The sequence below is a fragment of the Primulina huaijiensis genome, chromosome 7 (genome assembly GCF_012295235.1).
Source record: "Primulina huaijiensis isolate GDHJ02 chromosome 7, ASM1229523v2, whole genome shotgun sequence".
NCBI lineage: Eukaryota > Viridiplantae > Streptophyta > Magnoliopsida > Lamiales > Gesneriaceae > Primulina > Primulina huaijiensis.
In genome coordinates, this window is record NC_133312.1 from 881,978 (window position 1) to 908,554 (window position 26,577).

At 33.8% G+C, this 26,577-nt stretch overlaps 3 protein-coding genes and 1 long non-coding RNA gene across 5 annotated transcripts; 2 read left to right on the forward strand and 2 right to left on the reverse strand.

Annotated features, from left to right (window-relative positions):
• Positions 1-2,233: 2,233 nt before the first annotated feature.
• Positions 2,234-3,449, reverse strand: LOC140980559 (uncharacterized). Its single transcript, XM_073446451.1, has one exon. The coding sequence runs from the start codon at positions 3,033-3,035 to the stop codon at positions 2,430-2,432; it is 606 nt and encodes a 201-aa protein (XP_073302552.1). The 5' UTR covers positions 3,036-3,449; the 3' UTR covers positions 2,234-2,429.
• Positions 3,450-4,224: 775 nt separating this feature from the next.
• On the reverse strand, positions 4,225-11,051 carry LOC140980551 (serine/threonine protein phosphatase 2A 55 kDa regulatory subunit B beta isoform-like). Of its 2 annotated transcripts, none has more exons than XM_073446441.1 (14): positions 10,593-11,051; positions 8,837-8,940; positions 8,641-8,739; positions 8,377-8,496; positions 7,739-7,930; positions 7,513-7,604; positions 6,732-6,850; positions 6,308-6,431; positions 5,962-6,085; positions 5,407-5,475; positions 5,222-5,313; positions 5,059-5,136; positions 4,879-4,949; positions 4,225-4,796 (listed from the first exon to the last, which is right to left on the reverse strand). In XM_073446441.1, the coding sequence occupies exons 1-14, from the start codon at positions 10,708-10,710 to the stop codon at positions 4,660-4,662; spliced, it is 1,539 nt and encodes a 512-aa protein (XP_073302542.1). In that variant the 5' UTR covers positions 10,711-11,051; the 3' UTR covers positions 4,225-4,659. The 2 variants fall into 2 exon arrangements, with proteins under 2 accessions (XP_073302542.1, XP_073302541.1); XM_073446440.1 differs by having other exon boundaries at positions 7,736-7,930.
• A 9,370-nt stretch (positions 11,052-20,421) lies between these two features.
• Positions 20,422-20,900, forward strand: LOC140980564 (uncharacterized). Its single transcript, XR_012175985.1, has 2 exons — positions 20,422-20,734; positions 20,829-20,900. It is a non-coding gene; the product is annotated as an uncharacterized lncRNA (long non-coding RNA).
• A 446-nt stretch (positions 20,901-21,346) lies between these two features.
• Positions 21,347-25,083, forward strand: LOC140980547 (inactive protein kinase SELMODRAFT_444075-like). Its single transcript, XM_073446432.1, has 9 exons — positions 21,347-22,064; positions 22,315-22,472; positions 22,556-22,650; positions 22,740-23,731; positions 23,820-23,980; positions 24,128-24,204; positions 24,300-24,447; positions 24,528-24,677; positions 24,863-25,083. The coding sequence occupies exons 1-9, from the start codon at positions 21,881-21,883 to the stop codon at positions 25,034-25,036; spliced, it is 2,139 nt and encodes a 712-aa protein (XP_073302533.1). The 5' UTR covers positions 21,347-21,880; the 3' UTR covers positions 25,037-25,083.
• The last annotated feature ends 1,494 nt before the right edge of the window (positions 25,084-26,577 follow it).

The following is a 26,577-nucleotide window of genomic DNA, read 5'->3' on the forward strand; positions in this document are numbered from 1 at the left end:
TTTATGATGAAGAGAACAATATTTGTAGGTGAAAATAACAAGACTTGTATTATTTGTTTTCATCTTGCGTTTGATTCGACTACATTAAAAAAAACAAATAAATACAAATAAAATATCTTATTTTCGAATAAGACCTATGAAATTTATGTCTTTTTGTCTGACAATTACGCTTATATATATATATATATATATATATATATATAAAAGATGTGCTTAACAAACCGTGAATTTCAAATATATTTGAATGTATTTATGTCGGGTGAATTTTAAAACCCGCATGTTTGTTATTTATATAAATTAAAAAATAATTATGATTGATTTGAAATACACGAAAACATAAATATCATTTTAAACTTATTATTGTAATATTCTACTCCGGATCAAATCCATGCCGCAGGCCCTAATTTCAGTGATCCAAAAAATGACATGCCCACCTTGACCAACTATATGTGGACATTAAGTGGTCCATTAAGCGTGGGCTGAGAGCTATTATTTGGGCCTTTCTGGTCCATGTATGGAGATGGACCAATAATATAACTCCTTCCCTTTATGCAAGGGTTATCTAGTGGGCCCACCATTAATTCAAAACTTAGCGTTCATGCATTAGACTTTGTCATTTTATAATTGATTATTTTTTTATTAAAAATGATATACTGCTTAAATTTGTTTTTTTAATATATATATATATATATATTGCTTATCATTAAATTTTTTAAAAAAAATTAATAAATAGAGATTTTGACTTGATTGACAAAAAAGAAAGTTGACCCTCATTAAACTCTTCTCAAGTCATCCTTGCCAGTCAGTCTCACAATGAATAGAATGGTAGTGAACAAAATAAATCCGTTTAGAGCAAACGATTCGCACATTTAAGTCAACTGTTTAAGCCTTAATGGAAAGAAAGAAATAGAAAATTATAAACAATAGACCCAATAAGTGTTTTTTTATATACAACAAAGAAAGAGCTATTTAAAAAAAAAAAGTCTTTAAAAAATGAGTAGGTGAGACGGTCTCACGAATCTTTATCTATGAGACGAGTCAATCATAACGATATTCAAAATAAAAAGTAATACTCTTAGCAGAAAAAGTAATATTTTTTCATGTATGACCCAAATAAGAGATCCGTATCACAAAATACGACCGTCTCACACAAATTTTTGACTTTAAAAAATAGTTGTTGATGAAAATTATATGTTAATAAAAAAAAATGGCGGCCAATGACCCACGTCGTGTCTTGTTTTCAAAATAGTTATCATATTGAAGACAGAAGTAATAAAAAAATAGTTAATCTATATATATATATATTATATTAAGATTTGGACCACCCGACACCCCTACATCAAAATAAGTCGACATGATCAATATAATAATGAAGAAATTTGACCATTTAATTTAATAAACAAGATCTCGCAAATAAAAAAAATATTTGAAGGTGACCGACCAATGCCAGACAGACCAAGGGGAAATCATACAAAAAGATTAAATATTTTAGACAGTCATTCAAGAACAAAAACACGAGATTAGTTATACTAAAATGATTTTCCATATCTTCCGACTTCCAACTAAAATATCCCATAATCTTCAGGCCAGCTCAACATCAGATTTTCATCACTGCTTCCGAATCTCAATGTTCATGAAGAGGCAACACAAATTCAATATTAATTCAATCCCAAGACAGATTATTGATCAAAACATACAGCAATTTGTCCCACCAAATAATTAGGCAGAAAATAACTAGTTCCCGACGTGGAGCCTCGATTTTCTTTTTAAAGCAAAATGTATTGACAATAATTCAGATCAAATCAAACTCTACAAAAGGTCTGATACTTAAAATGGACAACCAACATTCATCGGAGATACTATTCAACCAGTGATGCATTCCCTGTGTTGCAAGTTGCAGCTGGTTTTCATGTCAAGGGAATGAAATTAGTTTCTTGAACGTAGGAAGCGAGAAACATTAATTAAAAAATGTATGTAATAATGTAAAAAATATTAAAATTTAGGGGAGATAGTTTGATACTAATAGGCCATTCAAAGGAAAGAAAGAAGAATATATTTTTACAGGCTCACCTCCACAATTAGAATACAGATTTTCAAAACGCACACCACCTTTACCTCAATAGTTGAATGCAAATGCAATGGTCAATGTCCACTATTTATAACTGATTTAATATTAAGTTCTAAGTTTGAGATAAAATCTTGAGATCGAGCTTCGACCTAACAACTCGACATATTTTCAAACAAAATTATTTATAGTTTAATATTGCTATATTTACATTCATCAAATTCTGCATCACCCACTTTTAAAATACAGGGAAAAGAAGTTCCTTGAAAAGGAAAAAAAGTCAAATTCTCTCGTCATTTTTCAATACATTTCTTACCTTACACTGGAATATTTGACCTTTTGGCGTAAATAACCAACCAAGAGATCATCCGAGCCATAATCCACTGCCACCATTAACCAAGAAACCATTACTATTCTTACTACCAACCCTACTTTCCAAACCAACTTGATGATCCATATTATGACCCGGGCCCGGATCTCCAAAATGGGCCTTCAACTGCAAGCTTGACCCATTGGTTCCATCAAGAAAATTACCAAATTGCCCACCCAACAGAGAGCTGAAACCCCCACTCACCTCCACCGAGTTAGCAAACTGCCCCACGTAGTTATCCCCCTCGAGAGGTAATAGCTCTTTAATTTCTGATGCACCGTCAGTTTTGCTGTTATTAGATGCTGATGCTGCAGGGCGTTTGCTCTGATGGTTGTGTGAGGCGGCGGAGGAGGAGCTACGCTTTGTGTTCTTCCTGGAGCCGCCGCCGACGGGAATGTTCCTTAACGCGCCGCCTTTAGTCCAGTACCTTTTACAGCTCTTGCAAAAGTGGCGTGGCTGAGAGAGATTATAGTTATTGTAGTAGCAAAATTTCGTGTTTGCGGAATCACACCTCGGACACTTCAAGTGTTCTTGATCTGGGAACTGTGGCTGCGGCTGTACCTGTGATCTGATCTGAGAATACAGCGATGGGTCTTGCATTCTTTGGATGAAAAAGGTCGGCTTTTGGATGAATTTTTTATGCGGGTGAGTTTTAACTTGATTTTGATTTCGGAAACGATGAAAAGATTGAGTTTTGGGATTGAATTCGAAGTGGGTACGCCTTAATAAGGGAGGAAAATAGTGTACTCGGGTTTTTGGAATAAGGACGGTAGAAGGGCAGGCGCAGAACAATCAAGAAACTCGGACCTGGATCAGTAAAACCAGGTGATTGGTTTAGTAGTTTTTCATCGATATAAAGCTTGAATTTCAGGTGAGTCTACTATTTCTAGAAATGAAGAATTTTTTGGAGAAAGAGTGGAAATTCCGAGAGAGAATTGAAGACATGGGGTTTGGTGCTTCTATCGTTGATCTTTGTGAATTATTTCGGCAACTCCACGTCACAGAGACTGTCAGATTAGATATCGCAAACTATACATACAATCAATTATATGGAATACCGTTGACAGCGCAGTCACTCTCGAGCTGGGGATTTCTTATTTATTAATATTTAGTTCAAAACCTTAATTTCAAATCAATCAATCAAATGCAAACTTAAGTTTAGACAAATTTATAAATTTTTTAATCTGAACAATAACTATGGGGTCAAGTTTTCCTTAGTTGGTTACTTAAAATATGAGGTGATTAAAAAATATTAATGGGCTAATAACTACTAATTAATGTGAAGCTTGAGATCAGTAAAGAAAAGAATTATGAAGGAAAATAATTACCTAAAGTTTTGTTCATTTACTTCCGTTTGTTCTTTGTTTCGCAATGGTTAATTGTCCTAGAAATAATACATACACCAACACCAATGACCCAAACCAAAGAGCTGAAACGGTATGTTTCCACTTTTTTGTTTATTACCAAATATAACTTCTTATATTTAATATTAGATATGGAAGAAAAATTTATTATCACAGGATTATTAGCACACAAAAGTAGGTAAATCTTATCCAAAATATAAAAAGTTAAATTCACCCCGCCCACTGATCTTGAGTCTGGACCTTCACAAAGTGATCTCAAAACTAAAATGCATAGGCTGCCGAAAATTAATTTTGTACAAATTAATGGCGAACCCAAAGTTTACTCCCAAGAAAGAAAATCTACGAGAATTTTAAAAAGAAGAAGAAAACTAGTTAAACCGTAAAATCATACTCTATAAGTAAAAAGAGTAGTAAAAGCATTAGGCTCCTGTCCAAAGGTCGTGAACTTGAACCTCTCAACGGTAAGCAGTAGCTCCGTTCCATAAAGTAGAAAAGCTGCATCTTTACCTTAAATAAAAAAAAGAGAAAAACCAGGGACAATACAAGACGGCCTTTAGTTTTGTTCACAGGTGAATTACACCCGTTGTTTCCAAACTTCAACCCTGACATAGAAAGAACAGTGCCTCTCCTCTCCAGGAAAGACGTCAAAAAAATGAAGGAAAATAGATGGTGAAGCGGAAAGGGTGTAAACTGATGAACGTTCGCTTCCAGGTACAAAGACAATTGTTGTCCTTTGCAAAGCTATTTGAGGCCCGTATGCTACAGCATCGGTTGTTCATATACAGGTTTGAGAAGGCAAGGCTTGATTTACTGGACAAAGCGGTCCCAATATGGCGCATGATTTTCTGAAAATGGAGGTTTTATGCATAATACATGTACAGGCTATTCGCAGCAGCACAGGCTATTGAGTTTTCCGATGGGTGCCATGCAAGGTGAAGCAGCTTTGTAGTGAAATCAAACGAATTTCCATTGGAGTCAACTCCAGGACTTTCTGAGCCTGTAATTTAGATCTCGACAATGTGCTTCAAATTTCACAAAGAGAAGTTTAGATAAGAAGACGGTGAGGGAAAACAAAATACCTCGTCTCACAACTCGAGTAATGCTACTGCTCAGGGACCTGGCAGGTCTGGAAGGGGTCTGAATCTGCCTTCTGAAAATGTGATCGAGTGGTTAGTGTTAAACAAATATGAAGCAAGATTGTATGACTATGGCATAACTTAAGTTTTACCAACTTGACAAATCTAGACTGATAGAAGTACCTCATTGGATTTTTGCTAGCGTCTAAAGTGGTTGCTTCAGTGCTGCCCGCACTACAACCAAACACGCGGAACAGGTTGCTGAAATCGAGACAATAATTTTGTAAGATAGACAAACAAGAAAGCAATATTAAAATTTCAACCACACAGAAACTTGAGAATATACCTGTAAGAACCAGTTGCCACCCGAAGACCGTCACCGCTGAGGCAACATTCAAATTTATCGAAAATAGAATCATTTTCATACAAGTCGCATAGCTGGAAGTTATCAAAATAATTTTAATCAGCTCAGCAACACATGTATCAAAAATAAAATAGTGGCTCCGGGTCATTGGCTGGCGTTTGATTTACCTTGGGTCTTAAATACTCATGAACCTGGAAAGTTGCTACTGGACCAGAATCCATATTGATATCCCACAACTGAAACCGAATAACATGAATACTCAGCGACTAACAAAACTAACACTGATAAAGACATTTGAATATTTATACGATCCTGATCCAAAAAATCTCCCAGTACAGATATTCTTCCAAGGATAGGAAATTTTGAACAGCAAAATATTGAAACAAATGAATAGATCACGTCATAGATTGTTTCCCACTTTCATGGTCATGATGGAGTTGGGAAATAATCTTAGAAAGTTTTAGTACTCCAAAATGAGAACAGCCACCTTCAGACACTCTAATTCCGTGCTATTAAATCACAACTACTCATTTTTTTCTAACACCTGAACACTACCGTGTGAGAATTTGTTCATTGCCTCAGAGCGCATGTTTCACTAGCCATGTGACGCCTAGGTATAGCCAATGTGACTCAGTTGAACCAACCCAAACTTAAAACTTTTTGACCAATTGGTGAACTAACAACATGCTTGTCAAGGTGCAAACAATATCACAAGATAGAACCTTTAGGGTCATGTAATCACGACTAAGTATATGTCTTCCATCCTTGGCAAACTTAACATCTGACATTGAAGCGATTATCTCGGTGAAAAATGACCTCGAGCCAGGCGCCTCCTGATCCTCAAATCTGTTTACAAACGGATCGTTAATATCTCATTAATTATAGAGCATTTGCAAGAAAAATATATCAAAATGAAAAACAGTTGTCGAGGCATAAGAATGAAAGGAGGGACAGAAAAACAACTCAGATTTTTAGTGACCACACACATTTGAGTTTCCATTCTGGAAGATTATCTCATTTAAATTTCTCAGGAAAAAGCACTTTGGAGTACAAAACTAATTAACTTACAGTTTAGAATGTGAATCACACAAAGCTGATTGCCGCAGATCAATAAGACGAATGGATCCTTTTGAACTACTATATGCTAACATGTTACAATGAGTAGGATGGAATTCTGCTGATGTTATCACCTCTGCAATAAGGTAAACATCAGTCAACACAACTAGTTCAGCATTGGCATTATGGTGAGTTGATCTGTTTAATTGCCATATTATTCTTATTTGTCCATTCATGAACTAAGACGGTAAAGATATTTTCCAAACAGTTGGGTTGTTTAGACAAGCGATGACATAGCACGTTCAGAATTTGAAAGGATAAAAAAACAGGTTGAACTTTCACTCAACTGATTGAGATTTGGAACAATCCTGATGAAATGAGCAGAAAATAATAGTAACAGACAAAATCTATTGAAAATATAAAACAAACAGTTCACCAGTTAGGTCCTCCATATTTGCTGGCTTCACATCAACAATATTGAAGCTTTGACTGCTTATTTCCAAGTTCCAGAGATTTATTCTCAGATCATCAGCTGATATAAATGTTTCATAATCACTGAAAAGCATTGCAACAAAAATTAATAAGAAATTTTGAACTCATAGTCACTGAAACAAAGAGAAAGGGGGTGGCCATGGAAGACGTGAAATTTTCGTAGGTGATGTTTCGGAAGCAGGTAGTCCATGTGGTAGTTTTGAGGCATACTATGCATTCAAGCATAAAAAGACAATGCTTCATACGGTATAGCTAGGTGAACAGAAATTTTCCAACAGCTCATTTTAATCAAAAGGTATTACCTGAATTAGGAGCTACTAAGATATTCATTAATTAATAAATGCTAGAATATCCGAGTTGTGAGCCACAATTTTTCAGTACCAATGGAAAATGAAATCATGAGCCTCTGTTATTTTTATCATCCTCAGAATAAATCCAACAATTAAAAGAGGTCACTTGAATTATATTTTTAGGGAGAAATAAGGCAATGACAGAGTTTATCATTGTTTAATATTCTGCAAGGGTCTGTCCGATGTGTTCTCGGTAATGCTTCCCCATTTCACGGCTATATATGAAGAATTTACATCACCCAAAATAAAACCTCAGGTACGGCTTCATTTTTGAGGTTCTCCCAACTCTAGACAATGATATAAGAAAGGAGGTAACATGAATTCACTAAAATACTGAAATACATATACAAAGTAAGACAATTTTTTATTCCTCACCTGTTATTTGAGATTGAATTGATATGGTAGTCATGAGCATGAGCATAAACTCTCCTACATCTTGCAATAAGACTGGTCTCACCACTTGTAATCTAAAATTAAAACAAACAATCGTTACCAGGGTATGGGTAACAAAATAAATTAAAATAGATGGCCATCACATGATACATGTGTGTAGAAATCCTGATTCTTCAAGTAAAACTTCAGCTCAGTTAAGTACAACTACCATAGGCAATCTCAGTGAATGGATGCCGTCAGGCAATCCATCATTTCTCGAAGAAAAGTGAGATCGATCTGGATAACTCCCGTTAGAAAGATACTGCTTAGGACTAGAAGAAACCATAGAACTTGCAGCACTACAAACTTTTGAAGGATCAACATTCAATTCAGAAATTTTCTTAACTTTCTTTTCTTGAACCTGCCCAAATCAAACAGAAACATCCGAATCCTTAAAATAATATAGATGCAGGATTAATGAAAAAATGTAGGGAGGGAATGAAATGAGTAATACCAAAACTGAAGAATCAGAGTATCAATATTTTTAAGGTATAACATGCATAATTAGATTTCATTATATTCGGGGAAAAAAACAATTCCAGTCCAGGTACGCTAGGAAGAAATCCCGCTGGTGATCACAAAAGTTGAGTGCTAAGACACTGCTTTGGTTGGTGCATTAAAGACATAAAAACCCATTAAGAAATAGGCACATTATATGTTCAGAACAAATACTATAATTAATTGAGATCCACAAATGGCTGAAGTCTAAATTAAAGCTGTGCATAAAGATAAATAAGAACAATTAAATTGGAATATGTCTCTTTATTTCCAAACAAATTACCAGAAAAGGGGAATTCTAGATCTCACCTTCCAAAACTTTATGGTTTTGTCATTAGTGGACAAAAGAAAGACGGCTCCATTAGCTGTCTGGCACCAGCGTATCTTATTGATCTTCTCCTCAATTTCCAAACTCTTCAGATAATCAAACTGCAGAAACGGGCATTAGTATGCATCACAACTCAATCATAATTCGTAGCTACAACTAAAGCCACACGCTTAAAATACAATTACACTGGGAATCTCACGGGTATGTTACATGAGAAAGTGGAAAAAGAAATTTTTTATATAGACCTCAGGTTCATGGCTCTGAAATTCAGTCTTGTAACGAAACTCCGGATGTCGACTTATTGGGTAGTCCATCTTCTCTAAATCTTTTCGATTTCTCCCATGCTGCAAAATACATTTGCAAAAGGAAACAATATTTTAAAAACGACCGAACAAGACACCACGTCACCAAGATAAAATAATTTGACATGAGGATTGTAACCTCTTTAGCATCTGTCCTTTCAAATAAAACCACCCTTCCACCACGGTCACCAGTAGCAAGGTGGTTGCCAGTTTTGTCAAACTCGATCGCAGATATTATATCAACTGTATATTAGAAGGACGAATCAAGGGTAAAACATTTCATTCGAGATACAACTTAAAATGTGCACCAAGTATGATAAAAACCAAGAGAGGAGGATACTATGCTATCATCTTTTGCTATCTACGTAGAATTGAAGAGTAAAATATAACGACATGTTAAGTTCAGCACCAATCATTTTAGAATTCACTAATTCATGCATGGACAATTAACATCAAGTTAAAACTAGAGCAAGAGCATTTTCTAAGCCACTCAATACATGTGGGAAGCTATTAGACTTTGAAGAAGGCTCGCATCTGCAGAATCATCATCATCATCGTAATCATAATGACTGTCATGCCCCACAAGTATACTGTCCATGGTACAGAACAAATTGGATGATTTGTTGCACCTCTCAACAAACAAGCCAAATCTAGTATATCATTAGGGATTTACCAATTCTCCGGATTCATATAGATTGGATTTACTATGTAACCTAAATCCACTCCAAGATGAATTAAATTATCAACATTCATATGAGTCAGTATTCTAGAATAACCAGCACAGCATTATAATGCTAATGGAGATTTGATCCATACACAATAAAAGAATGACAGTTTCATAAATATAATATTAATTCTACAACGGTGTACCTATTGCATTGATAATGTAAGATAAGAAACCATGGAAATAGTTACTCGATCACGTTTAATAAATGCAATAATCGGCAAAATGTGCCAATTTTCAATCTTTACTTGGAATGGGGAAAAATCAATTTGCAATAATCGGCAAAATGTGCCAATTTTCAATCTTTACTTGGAATGGGGAAAAATCAACTTCCGTTAAGTCCTTTTTAACCCACTTAGATGATACCAAAACATGACACGTTTGAATAGAGCCACGTACACAGACCAACATTTGTAAAGTCCTACGTTGATAAACGTTGGATTGTCGCATCGTGGAAGCCTAATATCATCTCATGACACTTGCCACAATCGATTTCCTATGACCCAAAAAGGACAAAAAGATTGAACAGACAGCTCCTTTCCAATTTGCCGAATGAATTTCCTGATAATTCGCCATTAGCTAAAAAGTTTCGACGTTTCGGATAAACAACATTAATGCCCATTACTAAAGCAACAAGTGGCAGTACATAATTAAACCACATAATCGCGCTTGAAAAAATATCCAACGAAAACTATATCACTGCATGCACAGAGGGTAAACAAGCCAACGCTTGCTTTGCCTCGATATAAAGTTGATGGCTGGAGTGCAAGCAATAAAAGGTGGGGGATTCGTCTTCAAATTCAGATCAAAGAAAACCAGAGCAACACGAAGTGATAGCAAATCATAGAGATCCAACGCCAGACTGATTAACATTGTTCAGACACATAATTAAGTTCATACAGTAATATTATGCAGAATCAAACTAGTATTAAACTGATTAAGTTCACCACCACACCATTTCTCCTAAAATAACTGATTAAAAACAGTAACAGGCGGATAATTCGCTGAAACTCCCAACCGAAACTCATACAAGTCACAGTTAATTTGCGCTAAACCAATTAATTTCCACTCGAATAACAAACCCAAAACAGGTCAAATTGCTGGAACCCAAAAGTTTACAACAAGATCCGAACCGTAGCATGAATTGATCACACTCATTAATCAATTTTACCTTCTTGCACTTCTTCTCCAGCCGACCTCTCCCCAAATACCTGAGAAAATTTCCATTCCAGCGGCGCTGGTGGACCCGCCGTAGCTGCCGCTGCATCTCCACCATCACCACCGTTCATTCTTCTCACAAATCGATGAAAGGAATTACCAGGAACAATAAAAAAAATGAGAGGAAAAAAATCAACTAAATTTCCACCGCCTTATTTCACTGCATAAAATTTCAGAAACGACAATACGATCCCAAAAGTCGACCGGAGGGGCTTAGGTTTTGGGATTGGAGGGTCCGTCAGAATAAGATCGGTGCATCGGCTTCTTCATGAAGAATACGAATTCAGATTTAACAATTTAGGGCGTGCCATATTAACAACATCGATTAGTACAAATTTTTAGGATTCAGATTTTCTCTCTCCGTGCATAGATATATACGTACAAAGATGTGTGTATGTTATTGACAGTGAATTGGGGAGAAAATGGGGAATCTCGTATAAAAAAACTATAATTTTTGCAAAATTGTAATTTTGTTCAAAATGGTAGTAATTAAATTATTCCAGTTTCAACTCATGATTTACACTCCATGACTTAAAATCTTAATTTGAACTCTCCAATTATGATAAAATAATCAAAAATATCATTGATGTAATAACTGGGACATAAATGGTTGAACCAAAAAATGAAAGATTTTAAACGGTTTGGAGAAACAATACTTCAATTAAGAACATATCAAAACATCCAACTAAAAGAAATATAACTTCTCATAATAGCTTCGTACCATATGGATTTAGAGTTTGTAACATAAATATTCCTATGAGATGTCAAGAAAATGATCAAATATAATTACAATGAAGATCTTTTGATCATTTATAGTCATCGAGATATAGTTACATCCGATGAACTCATATTCTCTGTATACAATAACGCATAGTGGAAATTTGCGGAATTTACCATATGAAATAAAAGAGAAGAAACAATTTTAAAACTTCTTATGAGTTGTTAACTTTGCAGAAACGTTCATTAAGACATAGCAAAACATAAGAAAATGTTTAATCCATTACAAAAAAAAAATGCAAGATTTATATGGACATAGTAACTCATAAAAGGACTTAGCTAGCTAAAAAGAGATATAAAAAAATCTTCCAACAAATGGTTATTTCTCAAGATAATGATCTGGTATTCTATACAGATGTCAGTGCTGATTGGTGGGTAGCAATTATTACAAAACTCACATCATGTGAAGAACAATCACGTAGGTATTTCAATTGATTATTCTCATATGCAGAAGTCATACGATGACATAACAACGCAATGAAATTTTATGCAGTAAAAAATACTTTTGAAAAATGATCATTGTTTTTTACTTGCGAAAAAAATTACCTTAAAAGTTGATAATACACAGATAAAATCTTTTTTGAAAAAATATAATTCAAAATTATAATCTTGATATTGTTATTATTAAATCTTGTAAAATATTCTTCTAGATTTCTTAATAAAAGATGAACAATGGTAATATCGATGTCATCATGAAAGTACAAAGGCACTGATGGAAAACCTTGAAATGCTTCAAACCAAGTTCAATAAGCTTGTCATAAACGCAGAGATTGCGGGTAGGCTACAAAAAGTTGATAAAAAGCAATGTCTCTTATCGAATAGCATGTTGTTTACAGGTTTATACTCAGCTATGGTTTAAATTACAAAAGTCGATTCTCCGGGCTATTGAGAAGCCACTGGTTTCTCAAATTAAGAGTCTTCGAGTACATGACTCTATATCTTAAGCAAGGAATTAAAGTATACCTAGTAGAAATGCTATGTCGGGATCATCTTTAGATGAGTCAGCCAAAGAAAAATTGAAGCTCCGGATCCTTACCTCGAGCCTTCAAGTCAATCTTTTACCTCGGAGATTGAAGATGGAGAGATCAACTCTAAACCCCAAACTGAAAAGGGAAAATCTAATAATTGACGAGCTTATAGTTTATCCATTTCAGGTATATCGACAGAACTTGGAGAAATTGAAAACAATAATAGGCATCAACACAGCCACAATCCGAGTTGATGTAGCATAAAAATATAATAGAATATTGATGAAACCAAATTCATATTCAATGAGGTAAAAACATAATATGAATTTATGGCTCTTGTTTCATTTTATATTACATCGTCCAGCTTCTCATAAATCTCAGCACTACAAAAATGAATCCAGGCAGTTGTTCATAAAATATAGGCAAATAATGATTATTTGTCAAGAGAATGTATTATAGAACTTTACATTTTTAGTGCAACACCATAACCAACGGGAAAAAGCTCACACGAAGCCTTTCACTTCATCAAGTTGACAAGACCACACATGAACATTCAAAAGTTGATCAAGGATCTTCCGGATAATGAAACACCTTTTGTTTCATCACTAATTGAAGACGACATCTCCATCAGACTAGCATGAATATCATGGGTGTGTCTCGCAGAGATGGACAAATTCAAGTTTCCATGTAAGTTTTTTCAAAATTCTGTAAATGGATCTTTACTGTAAAATACCATGACAAAAAAACTACAAGCTTTGCATAATAAATATTTGCAAAGAAAAGAAATCATGTATGGAACAGCAAACTGTCAGGGAGTAAAGAAACTCGTCAGAAATTTTGCAGTATGGCTTATGTGGGAAGAATGTTAGTAAAAATCTGCCCAGAATTCCCAAACCAGAAAGAGCCAGAATTCGGGAAAAGTTTTCAGCCAAGATTTGACCGAAAACATAATGCAGACACAAGTCCAAGTGGCGAAGGTCCACACAAGTCACGTTTTTTTCAGGGACCATATAAAAGCAAAATATTTGCTGACAAAAGTAAAAGAAGACATGCAATTCAACCACTCCATTAATGGTGATTGACTACTCGACCACCACAACATGACATACCACTAACTAGTAGTACACCAACTAAAAGATGTTGTCGGTCACAACTGACGTGCAATTCACAAGTTTGAATTCCGTATTTCAAATCCATCAAGATTTTTGTATATATTGTGATATAAGGAAGATGAAGACATCATTCAACCTCTTCATTTATATTTTAAAATATATATTTTAAATATTTTCATTTTATGTGCGTTGTAATTCCAGCTACGATCAGTAGTTAAATAATTTTATCCTCCTCTATAGGATGTTACTATATAATAATATGTTGATATTTGAATAAAAGAATCAAAGCTTATTGTAACTCTCATGTATTATTTTCAAAATTAAACTTTTTTACTATATACCTCAAGGTATAAAACAATACATGTGCTAAGTACCGTTGAAGAGATTTACGTTAGGAACCATCTCTTGTGACTGCTTGGTTAGGCTATGGGGAGCAATTTGTAAAACTTAGTGGATACAACCTGACGACATTCCGATAAAATTTGTAAAATGTTTAATTTATTATACGGAAGCACGATGAGTTATAAAAAAAAACCATTGATTCATGATATAGAGGTTGGAAACCTTGCGTTACCTTATGTATTTGGACAGGCTCGATAGGTATAACAACTTCACGTATCGAAAATGAGGTTCTATGATGATCATGCAAAATCTTAAATATATCAAGGAGCTCAAATCAACTTTTGATGAATCATGGAGTAAACTTTAAAAGAAATAAGGGTTGATGTTTTATTTGAAATTTATCCTTAAATTAAAGTTTTATACTATTTTAATATAAGCCACCTAATATATGATTATTACTTTCTTTATAAGATATAATTTATTACAGACAGTACATGTTAAGGATACAAAATTATGAAGCTTGTGGTACATGTAAGTATAGATCATGGTCTAAAGGTTTTACATAAACACGAATGTTATGAAGATATTTCCGAAAAACATTCCTTGGGCGTTATTATTGTTTGTATTTAAATATCTTCGAACAAACAAATTAGTGTTGGAAAAGCAAAATTAATTTTCCTCTGTATGATTCCCATTTTGCACATCCTTCCTTCAACAAACAAAAGGTTTAAAAGACCATTTGAGTTGAAAATTTTGCATACTAGATGTAAATAACGATTTGGCAAAAACTTGTTTGAGACGATCTCACGGATCGTATTTTGTGAGACAGATCACTTATTTGAGTCATTCTTGAAAAAATATTACTTTACTCTAACAATTTTGAGATTGTATTTGAATTGAGCCATTTGAACTCATGTTTTGAATTCAAATTTATTATTTAAATAAATTAAAAAAAAACTCAAATTCATCTCGGACTTTTTAACAATATAATTGTACTGATCATAATGCCTATAGATTTGTTTAAAAGATAATTAAATGAATTTGAAATAACTCAATACATTCGAAGGACGTTAGTTGCATTAAATGACTAAACTACCCTTGGTTGCTTTTCAAATTTGTTTTTTTACGCATGAGGTCATATGAATTTGGCGGAGATGTTGTTTGTTGTGTCGTGAGGATAGTCTCGACATTTGACGAGTCGCAACCGAAGCATGAATTTTGTGAATTTCCTCGTCCTTTTCATTCTTGTTTCGGGGGGAACTTTAATTACTTTCTTGTCCTGAGAGATATTGCAATACTGGCAACTGGTGGGTAGGATGTGCAAAATTTCGGTTAAATCGAATCAACCGACAGAACCGAATTAATTCGAAAATTCGGTTGGGTTAATTCGAAAGTTCGATTTTGAAATTTTAAACAATCAGTTAATTCGGTTCGGTTTCTGTTTTACTTTGAAAAAATAGGTTAAACCGAATTAACCGAATTAGTATATATATTAATTTAAATTATATATATGCATTAAAAATACATATGAAGTAAGCCCAACTTTTCATACATTAGAAGAAAACTCATTAATCCAATTATTTTATCTTCAATATTTCTATTTGTTATCAATATTTTGTTCAATGTTTCTTGTTATTTATAAGTTCTTCATTGTTTTTTTTTAAATTCACAATTTTTATGAATATTTCGATCGGTTCGGTTATTCGAAAATAAAATCGGTTAAATCAGTATATTCTTTTGGTTTAAAATGGACAATATAATATCTCTGGTATGGTCGTTCCTACTTCTACATTAACAAGGCCCAAATGTTATCGGGCCGAGTAATGACTTTGTAGAAAAAGTGTAAGCCCAACTAAGCAGCATTTGGACAACTGAGATAGACAGAAAACTTTGCATTCTTGTCTTTGATTTCTGAACAACTTTATGAATGGGAAAAAGACATTTGGATAAAGTGTGGATGTCCTCAGGATAAGGACTATGATGAACGGGAATAATGTCCAGGGAATGTAGGGCAGCTCATTTGAAATCACGTGTAGTGGAAAATAAATGCACATAGGAATTTGCTCTCTTTTTCTTCCAATTTCAAAAACTCTTAACAATTTAATTAATTTAAAATGTATTATTAATCGACGAAAACACCAATTTCAAGTGTTAGATGATTTGTTATTTTTTTTTAGATAAAAACACTTTGTAATATCAAATATCATATCCCATGGGCTATGAAATAATGAAACAATTAGCATACCCAAATTCATATTGTCGGCAATTTGATAAATAATTGATTATAACACTAGCTTGTTCATAGAATCACTTTTGTAAAAGTAAAATCAGCACCTCAACGGATTCAAGATTTCATGTAGAAGCTAACGCAAAAGTTGAGTTTTGAAACATAAAAAACTATTATTCAAGCCAAAAATCAATATTCACTTTTGTTAGTGATTGCAGACCTTCCTTAATTTTATTTTTTCAAAATTTTACGCATCTTCCAATATTTCGAAATTTTAGCACACTCCACGTGAATTTATATATTACATTGGAATTTAAAAAATATTTTAGATATATAAAATATTTTTTTTATTGGCCGGTTGATGGATCACATATGATCTACTGTTGGACCACTAAAAAGTATGAGCCATAGGGACAACCAAGGCCCATATGCATTGAATAATCTACTTGATTTTGTATAATATATGGTCCCTACTCATCCAGCCAATTTAGATTAAGTATTTTTTGTTGTCAAATAAAAATTAACTTAAATTGAACAAATACAAAATTATTATTTAACATTTTAGGTTAAATTCAATCAATGAAATTATATTTATCATTTATCAATTATTATTTTAGTAAGTTTCTTGTGAGACGGTCTCACGAATTTTTATTTGTGAGACGGGTCAACTCTATCGATATTCACAATAAAAAGTAATACTATTAGGGGCGTTTGGTTTGGGTGATTGGGTGGGTTTATGATTTCTAAACCCACTTAATCAAGCGTTTGATACGATTTTTATTTAACCAACTCAATCATTCCTATAAATGATTAGGTTGTATTATGTGGGATAAAATAATCACTCATCACCTCCTAAGATTATTTATTCAACTATTAATCCATCATATTTTTTCAATTTTACCCTTGTCTATATCCAAACTCACTACCACTTCCCGCCACGACCGCCCACCGACCACCGCCCCTGCTTGCCGACCGACCACCGGCAGACCGCCGGCGCCGACCGTTGCCGCCGGCCGATCGCCACCTCCGCCGTCGAAGGGGAAGGATAATTTTGTCATTTTATCAAAAAATTCAAAATTATCTCATACTTAAAAATCATATCAAACATAATATTATTTTACATCATATATTACATTTCTATCACAATCATTTTTTTATCATTTACATACTAATCATTAGTTTATTTTATCCAACCTACCAAATGTAGCCTTAGCATAAAAAATAATATTTTTTCATAGATGAACCAAATAAGATATTCGACCCACGAAATTGATATGTGAGACTGTCTAATAAGAAATTTTGTATCATTATTTTATATTAAACCCAAATATTTTAATAATTAGATCAAAACTAAGAAATCAAATTAAATATATTATTACTTTACATCGAACTCAGTCGTTTTAACAATTATTATTACACATTTTTTATTACATCGAATTTCACTATAGTAAAATGGACCTTTACAAGGAAATATTTATCCAATACATACTTTCAGATAAAATTGTAATTTGGGAGACAGGATCCGGGAAAGTGGCGGGAAGGCTGACGGCGTCTGAGTCATCGTGAGATCAGAGGGCAGAATTGATTGCGGTAACGTGGCAGTTAAGTCAAGAGAGGTTAGCTGACAAACGGAAGCGTTAATCGGCCTTGGTAAATGGAACTAATGAAGACTTAGTGGAAGTACACGACGACACAATACATTCCCGGTTGTTTTGTTAGTACATTAATTAATTGAGAGAGTGATAATAATAACTGATAATCACATTATTATTAAGTTTTGAAACACGAGGTTTTGACTTTTTTTAGTATTTAAATTATTTGAGTTGAATTATTATCATCGTTCATTGTTATCGGTAAAATAATAATCGTTCATTTTTATAAGAGAGAATGTCATATATCTGATTATCATAAATTACAATAAAGAGTGCAATTGTTAAGATGTTGATTGTTGAGTTGCGATGATTAGTCAATGATGAGTAAAACGATCGAAAACATAATACTCGAGTTATCAATTTTAAAGATTTATGTTGCACTATTGTCATTCACCATCGTTAAAGGTCGTTTTCAAATTTATATTTATCATTTAGTCTTAATATAGTTTTTTGGTCTTATATATTTTTTTATTTTAGTTTTTTATATTATCCAATGTAAGTATGGTATTGTATTTCAAATTTTGAAATTTTTAGTTTTTTTTTTTTCAAAGTGCTAAGGTGTTAATATTTATGTCCGAACAAAATCAGCATCGCGTACTAACATACTTGCTTATATTGAAAAAATTATATAAATTGCCAACAAAATAAATTTAGCAGACTAAGTCGTAAATTAACAATATAAAAAAACAAATACAAAGAATAAAAAAATGCAGTTTCCCTGAAATTCTCAAAATTAAGAGTTATTCGATGAACGCCATAATTACATGTACAATATTTATAAAATGGGAAAATAAGTTCGAGCAAGGTAATAATAATAGGATACTTTGCGAGATTGTCTTTATCGGGGAATAATATTTTTTTAAAAAAAAGACTTAAATTTCACAAAACTTTCCAAACAAACTGAAAAGTCATGATTTCATTTCATTTCCAAAAAGATGAAGATTTCATTATCTATGTACGACAAAGTGAATCACAGTTTGGTTAGGGCTGGGAAAATATACCGAAATATCGAAATACCGAAATATCGTACCGAAAAAATACCGAAATTACCGAAAAAATCAATATACCGAAAATTTCGGTACGGTATGATACCGTACCGAAATTTTCGGTATCGGTATCGGTATCGGTAAGTACATATTTTTTTTTTCGGTATTTCGGTATATACCGAAATACCGAAAATAAATTTTTTTTTAAATTTAAGTTCGGTATACAGAAAATATTTTCGGTATACCGACATTTTTCCGGTGTCGGTATGAATTTTTTCATATCGAAAATTCGGTATACCAAACATTCGGTATATCGAATTTCCGATATCGGTATCGGTATGGATTTTTTCATACCGATATTTACGGTACGATATACGGTACCGTGGTTCGGTACAGTATACCGTACCCACCCCTAGTTTTGGTGGGGACATTAATTTTAGATAATATGTTTTCTATAAATTTATCTTTTAAAATTATATTAAAGGATTCGTCAACAACCATGTATTTTTATTTTTCTAAAAAAATATATATTTTATTGTAGATGACTATTCATAAATAGTATAACGAGATAATGAAATTGAAATATCTCCATTTACTTTTTAGAGTATAGACAATCTCATTTATCTTTATCTGTGAGATGGTCAACCCTACTGATATTCATAATAAAAAGTAATACTCTTAGTATAAAAAATAATATTTTTTCATAGATGACCCAAATAAAAGACATGCCTTACAAAATACGATCTTTGAGACCGGCTCACACAAGTTTTTACCTACTTTTTAAAAGCTGTGTACAATTTTTGCATGATCTAAAAACAAAATACAATAATTTCCAAGACTAATGAAAAATTGTACTAAAATTATCGATAAGGTTAAGAGTAAAAAAGTATGTACTGCTAGAAAATAAAATGAAAATTTAATTTTATATTAAAAAACACCCATAATATATATATACGCAAAATAATAGTTTGGGTTTGGTGGATCTTATTTAATTTTTGGATATTTTAATTTATCCGTGACATCAATAATTCAATGAATTTCGTTGCTTAACATAGGATTATTATTAAATTCTAGCTGCTCACAATCAATTCTGTGAATATAAATGCCTTGTCCAACAAAGGGTTTTATGATTTTGAAATTTAAGTTTCGTGTCCATTATTATTCATAATAAATTCTTTGAAATATGTACATCAGTTATTGTTTTATCATAAGTTTTATGAATAATAGGAAGAAACTCCTTAAAAATTATATAATTAATTTACTAAAAAATAATATCTCCTTAATATAGAAGATATTGATCTTTGTACATCACGGGAAGATATATTTTTTTAAATCTAAATTACGAAAATTGATTTAGTGTTGTGCACATAATTAGAGTAATCATAATAGAAATCTTTTCGTATGATTTTACTAATTATAACAACTCGTGTAGCATTATAAACCGTATTATTATTCGGCTTCCGTCAAGATATATTGACTCTTACTCATATGTATATTATAAGACACAAAAACTTACATGAGACAGTTTACGAGTTACTTTTGAGAAACATATAATTTTTATGTCAAAATTTTTATTATTTTTTATTTTAAATATGAGAAATATTGATTTATCTTACGAATAAAAATGTGTGATATCGTCCGAATGAACTACTAATTTTAAGAAGTGAACATCATTCGGATTCCTAAATTACCTACACAACTAAGAATTAAATATAAAATCTCATGGGTTTGAGGCCTAGTTTTTGTCATTTTAGGTTTATTTTTTCCAGAAATTATTTTGCCAACAAATTTGGATCATCAATATTATATTATATATAATCAGATTTATTATTATCGACAAGAACAAAGTACCTATTAAATAGCAGCAAGAGAAGAATGGAAGGGTATTCCCGGTAAAGAACTATCTCTACGGCGACCTCTAGTGTCAGTAAAACAATGGAATCGAGGTGAAGAGAGACAAGAATTGAATGAAATTCAGAGATCAGTCCACATTTGCATTGGCGCAGATTTCGTGAATATATTTTTTTCACTGTATGTTTCCATATAAACGTTATACATAATTAATCAATGGTACAGAAGTCAGTGCATCATTGTTCTTACACAAATCTCTGTATTTTCTCTCAAGAATCATCACATCTGTGTTGTATATCGAAGGAATGCGAGTAGTACAAAAAGATCTTTTGATTTTTTTACGGTACGTGATCTGGGTTAATGTTTTTTAATTACAATTTCACGAATTCGGGTTGTTCACCATTCAGTGCTGAGCTGAATGGTGTGTATGCAGAATGCTATATATAATTCACCTGCTCTCTCTTTCACAGACGCAGCGCACGCATACTCTTAACAAATTTATATTTTATTTCAAAAATTAAAAAATTTACTTTTAGTATTTGCGCAGTACAAAAGAATGTTTTGATTTTCTTGGGATTTTAGCCTGCGGTGGGACATTCATGTTTTGTTTCATCAATCTGAAATTGTTACTGTTGAATTTGAAAGCTCAGATCAGAGCATGTATGAAAAATCGTATTCACTTTCTCTCTTTGACAAACGCAAGTGTCGTTTAAAAAAAAAAAGTATTTTGAACAAAGTTGTTTTAGCTTAGCTTAGCTGTTATGATGTGAGGAAAGGGGCATGAANCATTAACTTGATGTGAAAGCCAAAAGCAAAAGCACTGGTTTAGGCAGCACTAGAAAGTTAAGGGTTTCAGGAGTTTGTGTTTCACTTTTCTTGGTATTGCCTGATTGGTAATAGTAGAAGAAAAAGGAGGAAGAAAGTGGTTGATTTTGGATCCAAAGAACAGATAATTTTCATCTGAGATACCTGCGCCTTTTTCACAATCCGACCAATTTTCAATTCTCTGGTTTGGGAGGAGGTTTTGAAGGTGGAACTGGAAGTATTATATGTCCTATTTGCTGCCAAAAAATAAAGTTTCGTGCTTGGAAAAAAGGTCCTTGCGAACAGCTGACATGGTACCATCCCTGTTATCTGCATTGAAACAGTGTTTTACTTAATTTCTGCTCTTTGACTGGCAAAGAAGAGAAAAGAAAGCAAACCTCATTGAGAAAACAATGATTCTTGCTTTACAGACTATGCATTTGGAAGAGGTGTGTCTCGTTGAAACTTCCTGATGACTTTTTAGAAAAAGAGAGCAGAAGTGGGATATTTTCTTCTGGGCTGATGAGTAGAGATTTGAAGAAAAGGGTGAAGCAAGACAAAGGTTGTGATGTTGCTGAAAAGGTTGTGGTTGCTGTGAAGGCATCCAAGGAGATTCATAAGAGTGCTCTGGTTTGGGCTCTGACCCATGTTGTTAAGCCTGGAGACTGCATTGTATTTCTTGTTGTCGCCAATTCACAAAATTCCTGTGAGATTATTCAAACTTTTGTTTGATTTCATTTGTTATTTCCTATTTGGATTTAGGCGTTGGTTCATTTGTATATTCCTGCTTGTTCATAGATGAAATCAATTCAAGAATCATATTGCAAGGGAAAAGTCGGCATAACCATGGCCGCGTTCATTGATTTCTGTTTTTTGAAAAACAATGCGTTAAATACAATAGATATTTCACAAATGGTTGATGGAGATACTGTTGATTATTCTCCAACCTAAATCAGGTAGAAAGCTATGGGGCTTCCCCAGATTGGCCGGCGACTGTGCTAGTGTCCACCGGAGGTCACAGTCTGCTAATACAAGTGTGGACCGCAAATCTGATTTAACAGATTCTTGTTCTCAGATGATTCTTCAGCTGCAAGATGTTTACAACCCAAATGAAGTAAGCCAGATTTCTTATTTGTTAAAATTTGAGGTTTGCCTTTTTCCATGGCAATGATATATTTTCTGTTAATAATAATTCAGATCAATGTGAAGATAAATATTGTCCCGGGGACGCCATGTGGAGCCGTGGCTGCCCATGCAAAAAGAAATAATGTGAATTGGGTGGTCTTGGACAAGTAAGAACATCGCTCTTTTCTGTCTATTGATGCATCTATATCATTAGCTTGTGACGTATTTTAGCTTTTGTTGTTTGAATATTGTACAGGCATCTCAAACATGAAGAAAAACGCTGCATGGAAGAGTTGCAATGCAACATTGTGGTTATGAAACGGTCCCAACCGAAGATTCTAAGATTGAATTTAGTTGGATCACCTAGAAGGGAAAAAGAGTTGACTACGAATTCTGCCAAGGATCAGTCATCAAAGAAACAAGGAAATAACAATGATCCTCTTGGTTCAACCCTTGGTCCTCTTGTTACCCCCTCGAGTAGTCCTGAAACATTCACCGCAACAGAAGCTGGAACATCTTCAGTTTCAAGCTCTGATCCCGGAACTTCACCATTCTTCATTACCGCAGTGAAGGATGGCCTCAAGAAAGAGGACTTGTTAGGTTCGAAACAAGATCTAGATAATGGTGATTCGGCTTCAGAAACTGAGACAGAATATTTGTCGTCCTCCTCGAGCCTGAGGTTCCAACCACCTTTTGATGAACATCATGGGGAAAGCTCAAGACGAACTCATAATCGTTCTTTAAGTTCCGGAACCAGTATCCTTCTAGAAAAGCTTATTAAGCTAGATGAACAAGTCAGGTTTGGATCACCGAGGTATCTGTCGAATCATGATCTAAGTGGCAGTTTGAGGGAAGTAATTTCCACATTCAAGACTACTCCCCCTGGACCCCCTCCTTTGTGCTCTATATGTCAGCACAAGGCTCCTGTATTTGGTAAACCTCCGAGGTGGTTCACATATGCTGAGCTGGAGCATGCCACGGGAGGTTTTTCACGAGCTAACTTTTTGGCAGAAGGCGGGTTCGGATCTGTCTACCAAGGAGTCCTTCCAGATGGCCAGGCTATTGCGGTTAAGCAGCACAAATTAGCGAGTTCTCAAGGGGATCAAGAATTTTGCTCAGAAGTTGAAGTGCTAAGCTGTGCTCAGCACCGCAATGTTGTTATGCTAATTGGTTTCTGCGTTGAAGATAGCAGAAGATTGTTGGTATATGAGTACATCTGCAATGGATCACTTGATTCTTATCTTTACGGTAAGCTTTCAAAAACATTTTGTCCAAACTAACTTGCCTTCTTATTATTGCGGCCTGATTATACTCAATGCAATTGCATTGCTTCCAGGACGTCATCCAGATACATTAACATGGTCTGCACGTCAGAGAATTGCAGTCGGAGCTGCTCGAGGTTTAAGATATCTTCACGAAGAATGCAGAGTTGGTTGCATTGTGCATCGTGACATGCGGCCCAATAACATTCTTATTACTCATGATTTTGAACCCTTGGTACTAATCTTCTTAGATCAAGACTCTAAAACTCTTTACTATGCTCGAGAGCTTCCCATATTTTTTTAATAGTAGAGTTTCCCAAAATTTCAAATGTTTTCAACAGTTATTATAGTCATAAATATCTGATCTTTCTTTTTCTGCAAGGTGGGAGATTTTGGTCTAGCAAGGTGGCAGCCTGATGGAGAAACAGGAGTTGAAACTAGAGTAATAGGAACATTTGGGTAATATTCTTGAGCACTTGTTTGGTGTATTAAGATCCCCATTATCTATGATTGCTTTACAATATTCCAAATTCAGGAGCGTTGTGTGTTTTTAGGTACTTGGCACCCGAATATGCTCAAAGTGGTCAGGTCACCGAGAAAGCCGATGTTTACTCATTTGGCGTTGTATTGATGGAGCTAGTGGCTGGACGCAAAGCAATCGATATAAACAGGCCCAAGGGTCAGCAATGTCTTACAGAATGGGTATGTCTATTGTATATATACTCCGATGAAGAAGGTAGAATTACTGATGTGAATTTTTTATGGCAACTGATATATTGAAGGCACGCCCACTATTGGAAGCACATGCTATTGATGAACTCATAGATCCACGTTTAGGCAGCCAGTATTCGGAGAACGAGGTTTACTGTATGCTGCATGCTGCATCTTTGTGCATCAGTCGCGATCCTCTGGAAAGACCTCGCATGTCGCAGGTACTAAAATATGGTTAAACCGTAAAAAATTAAAGCAAACTCAAAACCCACACACGAGAGATTAAGTTGTATAGCTGCTGATGTTACATATCTTTTTGGTTTTCATTCGTTTAAACTTGGTATCAGTTTATTTTACCTTACAAGACCATCTACCATTCACATTCTATCTTCGCTTCGCTAAATAGGTGCTCAGGATACTTGAAGGCGAAGTCATGGGTTCAACCCAGAGGTCCGTGACTGGCAAGATGCGGTCTGATCACCGGATACAAAACGAAGAGCATATGGACCATACCGTAAACAAGACATCCCGGCATTTTAATTCGAAGTTGTCACTCAACTCAAGATCGAAATTTCAGTGACCCGAGCAATTCCTGAAATTCATTCACACCACTCTCGGCAAATTGCTGTATGGTCAAAGCACTCAAGTATCGGATTGATAAAGATTTAATTTGGCTTAGTTTTAGTACCCTCAGGAACTAGGAAACTTTGTGCATCACCAAGATTGTTTTGGGGGGGTATTAGGTGAACGGGAGTGACTTTTTATGAATCAAGGAAAATTTGAATTCTTAGAAAAACGCATTTATAAAAACTCCTTTATTCTGAAAACGTATAGCAGTAATTCAAAAAATTCAGAATTTATTTGTCGGTAGTCTAAAAATTGCATGAAAATAAGAAAAACCAAACGTAGCATTTTTAAATTTTGAAATAAACTATTGAATTCAAGATGAAATCAACTACATGACTGGTATCGGGTTTCGCTCACGACTCAACTTCAATTTCTTACAACCAAATTCTTCATCATCGGCTGCTGAAACATTATCATCTTAAGCCTTGTTAGAAAATTATAGCCATGTTTATTTTTAGAATTTCAAAGTTTTGAGTTTTTGTATATACATAGAGTTTAGAAATGTATATATTTTAGTGTTTTCATTATTTTCTCTTAAATTTAGATGGGTTTCTACACATTGCACACTCGTAGCTTTTAGATTTAGATTATCTTTAAAATGAAACTTTGTAAACTGAATGTGACTTCACTAAAGTTGTCTAAACGATCCAATGGGGTTGCGGGAGATGTATCTATCCATTTCAAAGGCACTACTTAACACATACATCATATATTGGTTATACCTCTCGATAGTATATCTGGGTCACCTTCAGTCTGGGTTCTAGGTACGGTAGGGGAAGATGTAATTAATTAACCTCCATTTTGACTCCTGATTTGAAATATAACCACTTCATTTTAATTCATTTATATTTTACTATTTTACCCTTTTAAAACATCTTTTTTTTTAACCATATATCTCCAAATTCATCCGAATCATAAATTGTCAACAAATATCATTTTTCGTAGAAACAAAATTTCCGACTTTCTCTGACACTGCAGCCTTCCCAACCATTCACCAATAACACAACGTTGTAGACTAATATGTACATTTTCTTCTTTATTACAGACGTGAGGTCTGTTTCTTTCTTTTTTCAATGAAGAACTGATTATTAATTTATTTAATTACTTTGAAAAAACATACACAAAACAAAAATGTCTCGTCTTGAGTTATGCATTCAATATTTCTTAGCGTGGACCATGCATTTCAAATAAAAGGACAACGTCAATACTTACTGCATCATAATATTTAGAATTCATTAGTAAACAATAATATATATCAAAACTTACCATCCCCAAGTTGGAGACTAGGTTTCGAGTTTGAGATTCAATTATAATAAATATCTTTTTCCAACTCAAAAAAATTTGATAAAAATCCTAAAAATAACCAGCAACATCCAAAAATAAAAATATTATCTTTGTTATGCCTTTACGAACTTTAACATCATTATCATAATTGAGTCTACCCCTGTATGCATGTGTTAAGAATTATTCATTTAAAGGGAATTATATCGATTT

Excerpts from the sequence above, each read along its gene's own strand:
- LOC140980551 (XM_073446440.1), bottom strand. The coding sequence starts at position 10,710 with ATGAACGGTGGTGATGGTGGAGATGCAGCGGCAGCTACGGCGGGTCCA. Across the intron at positions 8,497-8,640 it reads TTCAGAGCCATGAACCTGAG|TTTGATTATCTGAAGAGTTT; the intron begins GTCTATATAAAA and ends CCGTTTCTGCAG. Across the intron at positions 6,086-6,307 it reads TGTGATTCACATTCTAAACT|ATTTGAGGATCAGGAGGCGC; the intron begins GTAAGTTAATTA and ends GTTTGTAAACAG.
- LOC140980547 (XM_073446432.1), top strand. The coding sequence starts at position 21,881 with ATGAGTAGAGATTTGAAGAAAAGGGTGAAGCAAGACAAAGGTTGTGAT. Across the intron at positions 23,981-24,127 it reads CTCATGATTTTGAACCCTTG|GTGGGAGATTTTGGTCTAGC; the intron begins GTACTAATCTTC and ends TTTTTCTGCAAG. Across the intron at positions 24,678-24,862 it reads AAAGACCTCGCATGTCGCAG|GTGCTCAGGATACTTGAAGG; the intron begins GTACTAAAATAT and ends TTCGCTAAATAG.
- LOC140980559 (XM_073446451.1), bottom strand. The coding sequence starts at position 3,035 with ATGCAAGACCCATCGCTGTATTCTCAGATCAGATCACAGGTACAGCCG.